The sequence below is a fragment of the Temnothorax curvispinosus genome, unplaced genomic scaffold (assembly GCF_003070985.1).
Source record: "Temnothorax curvispinosus isolate PA1 unplaced genomic scaffold, ASM307098v1 QBEX01014880.1, whole genome shotgun sequence".
In the NCBI taxonomy this organism is placed as follows: domain Eukaryota; kingdom Metazoa; phylum Arthropoda; class Insecta; order Hymenoptera; family Formicidae; genus Temnothorax; species Temnothorax curvispinosus.
Genome location: NW_020224660.1, coordinates 90,974 through 101,745, shown reverse-complemented (window position 1 = coordinate 101,745; position 10,772 = coordinate 90,974). Strand labels below are relative to the sequence as shown.

Here is a 10,772-nt window from a genome sequence, read left to right as displayed (position 1 = left end):
AAAATTTTATTGTTTAAGCAATTTATAAAATTAAAAATATTAATTATGTACGAAAATGTTTTTTCGCACGCAATATGTTAATAATATGCATAAATAAATAGTGCATAAAATAATACATAAAACATAATTTACATATAATTAATCATAGTAAAAAATGATTAAAAAGTCTCATATGAGACTTTTTAATTCAGGAATAGTAGGAATAAGAGGAAAAGAAATAAAATTTTTCAGATTTTATTGTCTTCGGATAAATATTTGAACATTGATGAACAGTCAGTAAAATTGTTTGATTATGTACATTATTAAGAATCTGCATTCTAACAATTACTATAGTTCCTACGAATTGTCAAATTTTGCTAATACATTGTACATTGTACACTGTTAGGAAATATATAATAACTTAATTTAAAAAAAATTTTGATTAATTATTTATTGGGATCTCCAAATTTGACGCGAAAAAATTGAAGAAAGATGAAAGCGAAAGCACTTTATATTTGTGTATTTATTATTTTTAATTACTTCCCGTCACCATATATAACAGCAAAAGCCGTATAACATTTAGCGTTTCCAAAGAGGTAAAGAGAACTTCTGAGTTTTTATTTTGCTTGCTTGGTTGCTGGTTCATCTTCGGTTCTTTTCTTTCTCTGCCACACTTCATTCTCGATACTTAAATTAATTAAGTAATTATTAATTGTCTACATGATAACAGATGTTATTAAAAACATGTTAAAATAATTATATAAAACAATAATTTGTAAGACTATGTTTTTAATAATTATCTCAATCTCATATAAATAAGTGTATAAATATGTTTTAATATATACATATGAAGAAATATTTTATACATTTTAATAAATTGTAATATTTTTTTAAGTGTTTTTTAAGTTATATTAATTAAAAAAATTAAACTTTTTTTACAATACGGCTTCGTAAAACTTACTCATCGCCATCCCTCGAATATCCAGCTAATGTCCGCCACAATTCTTTTGGACCTTCAATCGCTAGAGGAAAGTTCTGCCAGGTAAATTCCTCAACTGACAATAAAAACAAGACTAGGTTAATCATAGGATCATTTGATTACACATATATGAAAAAATATATTAACGAATTTCGAACCTTTCGGAGAATAATCTATACGCCTTTTAGTTAAACCGGAGTAAGTTTCCTGTTCATCTTGTAGCGATAGAGGATTAATTGACTTGAAAAATGCAATTCAGAAATTATTTAAAATAATCATTACAGAATTAATTATAAACAAAATCTCCAAAATATATATCTACAATAATACAAGAGAAGGCTTGTAATAATTATGTTAATTCAAATAATTAGATACCTGTTGATTGCTTCTACCAATTCGAGGTATATGCTTCTCAGCTTTGTAAAAGAAATCTTCGAATCGTCCGCTTCTGCCGACTCTAGGCAGAGTTGGTATCTTTGCGATTTTTAAGAAAAATGCTGGTACTTCCTCCGCCATTGTGATATTTTGACAGATCAACAATGTGGCAGCTCCAACAAGAAAAGCTGAGCAAGCGTTGCATAAAAAATAATGTTAAACATTTAAATAGACAAGGCATTACTTCTATGATACATTAAATAAACAAACATACATACGTAATGATGGTAATTAGCTTACCATTAAAGAAAACACCTCCGATACGTTGAGTACAAGCCCTCTGCGGCATCATTTCGAGAGTGTCGCAGTTAAGTACCTGTAATGAGTTAAGCGCAATTCAGTCTTCGAGAGCAACTTCACTCTTTGAGCAGCACATCACACCGGCTATACGTCGTCAGAATCAATCGCAACAATTATTTCCGTGAGTGAATATGCGCCAATCGACGTGGCATTCTCGATCGCGGCCGACGCGCAAGTGACTGCCATAGAAACTTGCCGATTCCCGCGGGAAGGATGCGAGTCTCGCGGGTGTTCGGCGAGCACTGAGCGAATTTTCGCGTACATACGGCTTCTTCCATTATCGCGAAGAGTGGACCGGAGTGCTCGAGGATTGTGGGCGAAGGAGAATCGACGGAAAAGTTTGCACGTCGTGAAACCCCATCGCATTTGAATCACGCCGACTGTTTGTCCTCGTTCGCGTAACGCGCGCAGGAATATTCAGCCGCGCACCCGCGCGAGTAAAATGCATTTCGTAGAATTGATGTGTCGTAGGACGTTACGGGAAATGTTTGACGTACCGTTACGCTATTGCATGGGTAAAAGTAAATAAAGAATCTCCGAAATCACAAGTGCGTGATCGATAACGCCTTCGGTGCGGAATTGAGAGTTCTATACGCGGATATAAATTAAATTTTTTTGAAGCAACTGAAAATTAAACTATGAAACAATCCCGATCTTGAATATAATTTCTTAAAAATAATGGTTTTAATTAATATGTAATAATAGTTGTTTTAGTTACGAATTACAAATAAGAATGTTTATTTTAACCGCAGCTGCCGAACTATTTGCTTCAAAATTCCATAAAGAGCACATATTATATTCAAAGATATGGCATTTGCTCTTCTATCTCAAAACCATAAGAAAGATATTGGTTATTCTGATTTAATGTCACGGAGATTTAATGTTGAAAACTGCGGATCTTTTTTAAAAGCCAGAATTCAATAAAAGATAGACTCTGATCAAATAATAACTAGTAATATCCTTACCTGAAGGTAAACTGAATGCAATGAGCTTAATTCTATCAGGCTTAGCGTATTTATACTCGATTAAAGAGCAATTAAATATTTAGTTCATGTACACCATGTTAACTAACACCAATCTTTGTCTTCAACTGTATCGAGAATAAATTTCTCGGTTGACCTTTGTCGGCGGAAGATTTATCGTCCTCAATGAAGTACTTTACTTAATCTGACATAAATTCTTGATACAATTTCTACACTGCGTTTTTAATATACAATGTATAGCGATTTACCGACGCAGAGAATATGATTATTTATTAATTTTATCACTACAAAATAAAATCTAATATTGTAAGAGCAAAATTATTTTATTAACACGATTTTATTACTATACAGTGGAATGTTTGCAAGTAAAATATTTATGTTTAAATATAAAGTATCTTACATGTATATAAAATGATAAAATTAAATATATGACAATACTTTTGCGGTTGCTCCGTATTGCACCGTTTTTTCGGCCGTAGACAATAGACTGTAACCCTTATCCCGGCAGGTGAATAGCACGTGCTTTCCATATCAAATTGCTTCTAATCTACATGTACTGAGTTTCAATGAACTTTCATAATTATTCAAATTATTTAAATTATTTAAATTGAACGTTCTGTCAAATACACGCTTTACTATTTTAAACATTCTAGTCGGAAATTTCTTTATTACATAATAATTGTTTAAAAAATTGTCTACTGGCATTACTATGTAATAATTAAAGTAAAAATTAAAACGGATAATATTAGTCAACACTCTTATGTAATAAACGTGTGTGAGAGGTAGAAGGAGAGAATAATTAAAATAATATTAATTAGCTCCTGAAATCATAATACTTTATTTGAGATATTTCTGATAAATAAGGCTAGCTTGCAAAAGCTTAAATCATTTTAATTACAATATTGTTTAGATATAAATTACGATTAGATATGACACATAATATAATGATTATTGATAGAAAACAATGTGTGACGAATTTTCAAGCGCATGATTGCGAGTTTACTTTACAGGAGTTTAGTTAATTACATTGTTTCATGGATCGATCAGTCGGCGAGAATCGTAGTTTATCTCGGTCGGTTTTTCATCTTCAGTTGGATTCTTGATGATTCAGCCAAGCGGTGCAGGTTTCGCTGGCGACCTCGCAAATAGCCGACAGAGCGCGGCTGGTAACTTCGTAGTCTGAAAAGAAATACAATTTATTGATTACTTTGAGAAATAATGAAAAATGAATCTGACAAAAATTGATTATGGCGCAAAGAAGTTTTATAAATTGCAGTCATTTCTAAACAAAAGATATTCTAAAAATAGCAAAATTTTTCAAATAAATTTTAACGTCAAAAATTATACAGTATATCAAATAAAAGTTTGAGGAACGAGAACTACAGATACGATGTGTTTCAGATAATATTTTTACAAAATAATATATTATATAATAAAATATTTAGTTAATTAATATTCTGATATAAGATAATCCATATCTAACAGATGCAGTTAATTTTATCTATTTGTATAAATATACATAAGCTTTAAAATTAATTTTTACTCTTTATAAAATTAAATCTTTTTTGATAAGTATTCTACAAAGATAACGTAAAACTTGTATATTTACCAGTCACAGTGTTAGATCGTTTGCCGAATATACTACCGTTGAAGGGTGGTTTTTTGTAGGCGGCATTTGCGCTGATGACGAAAGCTACCATGATAACAGCGAGAGCCAAGATAAGGCGAATGGAAACCATATCGGCGCGTTGATATATTGTCGTCTAAAACAGAAAGTACAGAATTTGTTGATTATTTGATTATAACGCGCGATATAAACTTTTATAATTATTGTCTCATTTTCTTTACTGTCATAAAATAAATTATTATCAATCTTGTAATAATTGTAGATAAACGATAATAAATTTTAAAAAAGTTTGTAGTAAATAAATTTTAATATAAAACGAATAAAGCTTACTCTCTTTTGTGCGAACGAAAAGAACGTGCTTGATTCTTAGAAGATTGTTGGTCACCGAATGTTACAAGCGGCGCAAAAGCTGCGAGCTTTTATACTCGGGGAAACGATTCGAAGACAAATGTCTCTATCAAACGCAGTCGACCTACATTATTTGCAAGTAACGTCACGGGTTCGTCCAAGGGTATTGATCTGTCACGAGATATCAAAATTCGTAATAACTGGCGATGACCAGCTTTGTGTTTAAGAATATATCACATAAAGCCGCTGTATAAAATTGAGATGTTATTGGAATTAGAAATATTTTGGTATGTGAAAGGCTAGATGATTCATGCAAAAGTTTACGAAATTTTATATACAGAAAAAAAGTACATAATGTGGGCATAAGGAACACATATTATATATACATGTACATATTTTTTTAAATTATTGCAATTAAAAGTATGTGATGTTTTTACCTGAATAAACGGGGTGTGTCCGAGAGATAGATGGTACTCGACTGATGCTTCTTCGGTGGTTGAATCGGCTTTTATATAAGAGTAGCCTATGCTATAGGGATGTAGTGTGTGAAGAAGATAATAAGCTATCAGAAAGTGTGTAATGTAATTGAAGACCATCCTGATTGACATTTACTTCAGGGAAATAAGGATTGTTTCGATCGCATCATGTAGAGATATAGACCGTGTATCGAAAATCGTAATAAAATCACAGTTTAATAGATATAATCTATTATTAATCTAGTATTAATCTTAATCGCAGTTTAAAATTAATATCTATTTAATTTTGCTTCCTCATAGAGAAAGCTTTGTTTTTTATTTAATTTTTTATCAAAACGCTTGACTATAAAGTACATTACTAACAGATCCAAATTTTATTATTTTATTGTAAGGCATTAAAAATTTAGAAAATATGTTAAGCTAAAGGAATTACAAAGTATTTTTTATTGTGTACTGTTTAAACAATTATTTGAAAATTATCTATTATGTATATAATTTTGATATAAACATTTTAAAAAAATTATTGATAAGTAGAGTAAGTAGTTAGATAAATTCTTGTTTTTTCTATAAATTTTTTATTTTTTTTTAAATATTACTATGGAGGGAAATTAAAATAGATATATCAACAATAGAGAAATCTATCTATTGTTGATAAACCTTTTCTCAGGGTCTAATCCAAAATTCCTGAAATCCGACTTACCCTTCGTCACTGACAAAGACTTATTCCCCTTCGTTATCGACAAGGTACTATTACTTTCCATGAGTACTTCCATCACTGTAGTCGATAAAAGACTTCGCTATACTTTCAGCCTATGACACATCAATCAATGCTTTCAAAACATTTTCGAAACTTTTTGAAAAAGATTATTTCTCAAATGTTCAAATGTTAATAACATTACAAATTGTTACGTTATCATTATTTACAAATCACTTAAATTTTTATTTAAAAAATAATAATACTAAAATAATAACAAAATTTTTAGAATTTTTGTTGTTATATAAATATTGTTTTTATTATTAATTTATTATAATGTGACTGAGCATATAATATACATCAAACTTTTGCAATATATTTTTATACATAATTTACAATCTCGGCATAAGTAGTATAAATATAATTGAAAAAGATTAGAATTTAAAAGGAGCATATTTGGATACATGATAAAGCTCTTTAAGTAATTACTTTATTTAGTTTGCACAAATCTTTTAAGATAATAGCGTTTTGCTTGTATATTGTTATATTACATGTTATATATAGAGTTACAATGAGCGATTGGTGTAGACTATATATAATTAATAAATAGATAAATACACATAAAATTCGATTAATGTTATATCTCTTATGTTATTATCATGCACATGTAATAGAATAATATAAATATTTATATTAATATAATTAATGTACATACAACCAAGTAATTATATAAATAATTACATATACATTAATGTAAGGTAATAAATTATTAGAGCCAATTAATCACGCTCTCGACGATCAATCGATTTTCAACTACATTTACACATATTATATGTACATAATTAAATTACAATTCTTTCTCTAGGCACTCAACAAGTAACTCTCTGTTTCATCATTACTCTTGCTCTCTTATAAATGCAGATATGACATATTAAAAAATTTACAGAGTATCGAAGAACGTGTGTTTATCGATTGATAACCGAGAGCGTGATACGATTGAAAATACATCGTATAGGCATACTAGAGTCTACGTCTTATTGTCGCGTCACAACTTTTTCTTCTTAATTCGGCATGGTGAACAAACACGCCACCGATTGCTCGCTGTACGATCGATACAACGGTTATTTCACAAGATTACTAAGTTTTTCGATCGGAAGCGATCGATGACGTATTGATGCCGGATAAGACTTATCACACTAAACGAGTAAACTATTTGCGTTTTATCATTATACATTTATCACTTATTGTAATATCATATAAAGCGGTCGCTATATCGCCGAAGAATAATAATTCGACTACAAAGTGGAAGACATGGATTTTGTTTCGTTATAGCTTATTTACTTATTTAACATACTATGTCGTATAAAAATTATTAGTTCGCTTTAGGTAAACTATAATTAGCGCGAGAATGCACGTGCATATCGTGCGCGCATATAAATAGAATTTATTGCATAATACACATATCACACATCGATGTCCTGTTCACACGTCGCAAGTTTTTTGATTTTCGAATATTTATTATGTCTCAAGATACATAATATAATTAATTTACCTTAATGAAAAATATCAATTTTATAATAAAGTTTTACCGAATATTTATATATTTCTTACTATTTAGCAAAGATTATTTATTTTTATCAAAGATTATCTATTGGTGAACAATTATCTATTTTTTATTAATGATTATCGATTAGTGAAAGATTACCAGTTAGGATACTTTTAAAACAAAAGTATGTGCAAGACATAAAATATATACCAAAATATATTTTTGTTTAAGTTATATATATTAAACGCAATAAAAGGTCAATCTCTCGATCATAGGATGTAATATTGTGAAAGAGTAATAATATTTTTTTTTAATGTATTATTTTCATTTTTAATTAATGTTTCTTAACATGTTATAAAAGTAAATAAATCGAATAAAACGTTTAATTATACATATATTCATTATGATCATATTTTATCGCATAACCAGATTTTTTTCTTTTTTCGGAAAAGTACATATTATCTGAAATACTATTGAAGAATTGTGTAAAATTCCGTCGTTGTGCTATATCTCAACCGAAAAAGAACATATAACGCAACCGTGTGAACTGGACCTGTGTAGAACTCTCTTAAGCCTAAAGCGATTACAATGTTAAACATTAAGTGGAAAAGCTTATCATTATATTATAATCATTAACTTAATATTTTGTAATTATATTACTGTAATTATATTAATATACATCAAGTTTTGCCATTGATTTTCCCAGAATGTTTCCTGTAATAATTTATTTTGTTTTTATATGTTCCTTTAAACGTTTTATTCCGATTTTATCTACTATAACTGATTATACGGGAATGAGAATAAAAATAGATAAATATACATAAATACATATAAAAATATAAATACACATAAAAGAAAGAAGAATACAAATCGGATATATAAAATGTACATGTATATATTAAAAATAGGAAAATACAAATCTGTTTATAAATGGCACAATGTGTGGAATAACAAACTGATATTTTTATATAGCGCTCGAATTATTACAATCTAACAATAATATTATGTAATTAGAATTATCGCGTATCATAAAGTATTACAATAGATAACAATTTGTTACATAGTTACCAAATAATAATTTGTTAATTCTTCTTACGTATTAAAATTATTATTTTACATTAAATTGCCGAGACAAAAATCAATTTGAACAACAAAGGTAGAAAAGAGAATCATACATGCTTCAGATTATTTTTCTTTTACGATCTCTTTGATTACGGTGAGAAATGCTTTTAGCACAACGGATCGATCATGTATTATCGATTAATCTATGAGATATATAAATTCATGCCCTTCCACGCGAATTCTCTCCTACCTGTTATTATTTTATTCACGCATCTGTTTCATGTAACTTTGGGTCATTACACATTGGATTCCAAGCACATCTTATGTCTTTTTTGTTTAATTTGCATATGCTTTTGCAAAGACTGTCCAAGGCTTGGGAGACCCCCGGGTCAAGAAGTACTTCATCCACAGTAGGGAGCTCTTCTTCTTTCTCTGGAGGGCGTAATTTCTCTTCCTCGGCCTTTTTCGAGAAATCATCTTCTAAGTCTTCTAAGTCTTCTAAGTTCTTTATTTCCAATGGTTTTTCTTCTTCTTCTGTATCCGGGAGAGTAGAATTCCACCTAGCCAGTCCTTGTGTCAGTTCTCGCCACGACGGTGGCTTATTCGAAGAGGTGTCCTCCTCAGTTATGTCAGCTTGATCATCTGGCTCAATAATCTTTTTAACTTCTCGTTTCTCTCGTTCTGACTCCGCGGTGGTAGCGTTCGCTCCATCTTTCTTACACTTATTGTACAGCGATCCTGACTTCACATCAACATCTTTGAACAGCTCGTTACGAATATCGCATAGGACGAGGGTATCGAGAGGTGAAGAGAGAATTACACTCAAGATATCGCTCGCCAGCTCCTTTACCAAAAAGTTGAGCCTCCAACTTTCGTGAAGCCGCATAGTGTTCGGACTCAAAGGTGATAAAGCTTCACAAAAACATCCTAAATTCGCTTGAAGAGACCCTCTCAGAGCAAAGCAGTTGACTTCCGAGTCAATTGACACGTCTGGATTGCACAGTTTCAAGCAGTGACTGGCAATAATCCACGCCTGGTGCTCGTCGGAGTCGGACTGGAGCTTGCAGTTTACCTTGGGATATCGGGGAAATACCACCGGATCCCGCTCTCGCTCGGATTCAGTCTCTGCCCCGGGATTGCAGAGCAGGGCGCAAGCGTCAACCACGAGAGGCCTTGGCACGCTCGTGGCGCGGCCCACCAACGCCAACAGGAACACCCAACAGAGCGTAGGCGTCATCTGAAAATGATGGCTAATCAATATTCTGAAGGGGATGCGGAGCCCCGCGTTCCGATGCCGGCTTATTGGGAGGGATGTATGGCTAAGGAGGAATTTCTGGAGTCTGACCGCGCTCCCGCACAGTATGTATCCGAGAGAGTCAGAATGGGATTCGATAGCCGCTGTATGTCTAGGATAAACGAGGCTGGAGATGGTCGGAACTATTGTGCAGAGATCCTAGATGATGTAATAAATGTTTGCGGAATATTGAACGCGTGCGATTTCAGTATCGCATTAATTTAAGAATTGCTTATCTTGATCTCGAAAATCCGAAAAATCGTGACGAAAGGTTTATTTTATTTGTTGAAAATCTCAAATTGTTATAAAAATATCTTTGAAACGGAATAAAATTTAATAGCGCCTTCTACTCACTTTCAATTGTGAAAAATACGATCGATCCAATTTCCGCACTCTTTCTCACAGTAGAATTTTATTAGAAAGTTTAGAAACAAATATCTGGTAAGATGAATATCGATATCCTTTTCGGCTTGAGGAATTCGTTGAAAGTGACTTCGATCCACAGAGAGACACACGTACATCGACGTCCGAAATACAAATATCTATTTCGGTACAGAACTGATGGCTTTTATAGCTTTAGTGCGAAGCAGGGCCGATCTTAGCATTGGTAGTGCCTAGTGCACATTGATATCCCCCGCTCTTTTCTCATATCAAATGATGCTAATATTCTTTAATTAGCAAGAATTTCAAGTATGATGTTAGAAAAAAATAATCTTGACATTTATAAAGTAATAAAGGTATCATTACTTTGAGATATATTTTATATCACACTAAGAGCTTTCTTCATTTTTATGTATATCTTTATATAAGTAATAAAGTTGAGTTCGTATATTTAAAATAGCATTATTTTGAACGATTTTGTTTAAGATTTTAATAATGAATGCAGTACATTCTTCCGAAACTATGTCGTTAATATTGTAAATAATAAAATTTATAGAAAACTAAAAGAATCTTCATAACAATTTGGATTATAAACAGTTGTTAGATTATGCGATAAAGCTTCGTGTAACTATAGGCTTAATAATATTTTTTGAAGTAATACAATGACT

At 31.2% G+C, this 10,772-nt stretch overlaps 3 protein-coding genes across 4 annotated transcripts; all 3 read right to left on the bottom strand.

Moving 5' to 3' along the window:
* Window positions 1–341: 341 nt before the first annotated feature.
* On the bottom strand, window positions 342–1,886 carry LOC112465066. The gene is made up of 5 exons (XM_025032438.1): window positions 1,634–1,886; window positions 1,334–1,521; window positions 1,117–1,198; window positions 941–1,034; window positions 342–666 (listed from the first exon to the last, which is right to left on the bottom strand). The coding sequence occupies exons 1-5, from the start codon at window positions 1,683–1,685 to the stop codon at window positions 597–599; spliced, it is 486 nt and encodes a 161-aa protein (XP_024888206.1). The 5' UTR covers window positions 1,686–1,886; the 3' UTR covers window positions 342–596.
* Window positions 1,887–3,504: 1,618 nt separating this feature from the next.
* LOC112465062 (SIFamide-related peptide) lies at window positions 3,505–5,129 on the bottom strand. Of its 2 annotated transcripts, none has more exons than XM_025032434.1 (3): window positions 4,634–4,712; window positions 4,286–4,439; window positions 3,505–3,855 (listed from the first exon to the last, which is right to left on the bottom strand). In XM_025032434.1, exons 2-3 carry the CDS (start codon window positions 4,413–4,415, stop codon window positions 3,764–3,766), a joined length of 222 nt encoding a protein of 73 aa, XP_024888202.1. In that variant the 5' UTR covers window positions 4,416–4,439; window positions 4,634–4,712; the 3' UTR covers window positions 3,505–3,763. The 2 variants fall into 2 exon arrangements, with proteins under 2 accessions (XP_024888202.1, XP_024888201.1); XM_025032433.1 differs by lacking the exon at window positions 4,634–4,712 and adding an exon at window positions 5,089–5,129 and having other exon boundaries at window positions 3,506–3,855.
* A 2,614-nt stretch (window positions 5,130–7,743) lies between these two features.
* On the bottom strand, window positions 7,744–10,272 carry LOC112465063. Its single transcript, XM_025032435.1, has 2 exons — window positions 10,078–10,272; window positions 7,744–9,666 (listed from the first exon to the last, which is right to left on the bottom strand). Exon 2 carries the CDS (start codon window positions 9,664–9,666, stop codon window positions 8,695–8,697), a length of 972 nt encoding a protein of 323 aa, XP_024888203.1. The 5' UTR covers window positions 10,078–10,272; the 3' UTR covers window positions 7,744–8,694.
* Window positions 10,273–10,772: the final 500 nt, after the last annotated feature.

Bases quoted from the DNA above. Each gene is read 5' to 3' on its own strand.
- LOC112465066 (XM_025032438.1), bottom strand. From the start codon at position 1,685: ATGATGCCGCAGAGGGCTTGTACTCAACGTATCGGAGGTGTTTTCTTT. The intron at 1,522-1,633 runs GTAAGCTAATTA...ACGCTTGCTCAG, and splicing joins CGGAGGTGTTTTCTTTAATG to CTTTTCTTGTTGGAGCTGCC. The intron at 1,199-1,333 runs GTATCTAATTAT...GCATTTTTCAAG, and splicing joins TTGGTAGAAGCAATCAACAG to TCAATTAATCCTCTATCGCT.
- LOC112465062 (XM_025032433.1), bottom strand. From the start codon at position 4,415: ATGGTTTCCATTCGCCTTATCTTGGCTCTCGCTGTTATCATGGTAGCT. The intron at 3,856-4,285 runs GTAAATATACAA...ATTTCTTTTCAG, and splicing joins ACGATCTAACACTGTGACTG to ACTACGAAGTTACCAGCCGC.
- LOC112465063 (XM_025032435.1), bottom strand. From the start codon at position 9,666: ATGACGCCTACGCTCTGTTGGGTGTTCCTGTTGGCGTTGGTGGGCCGC.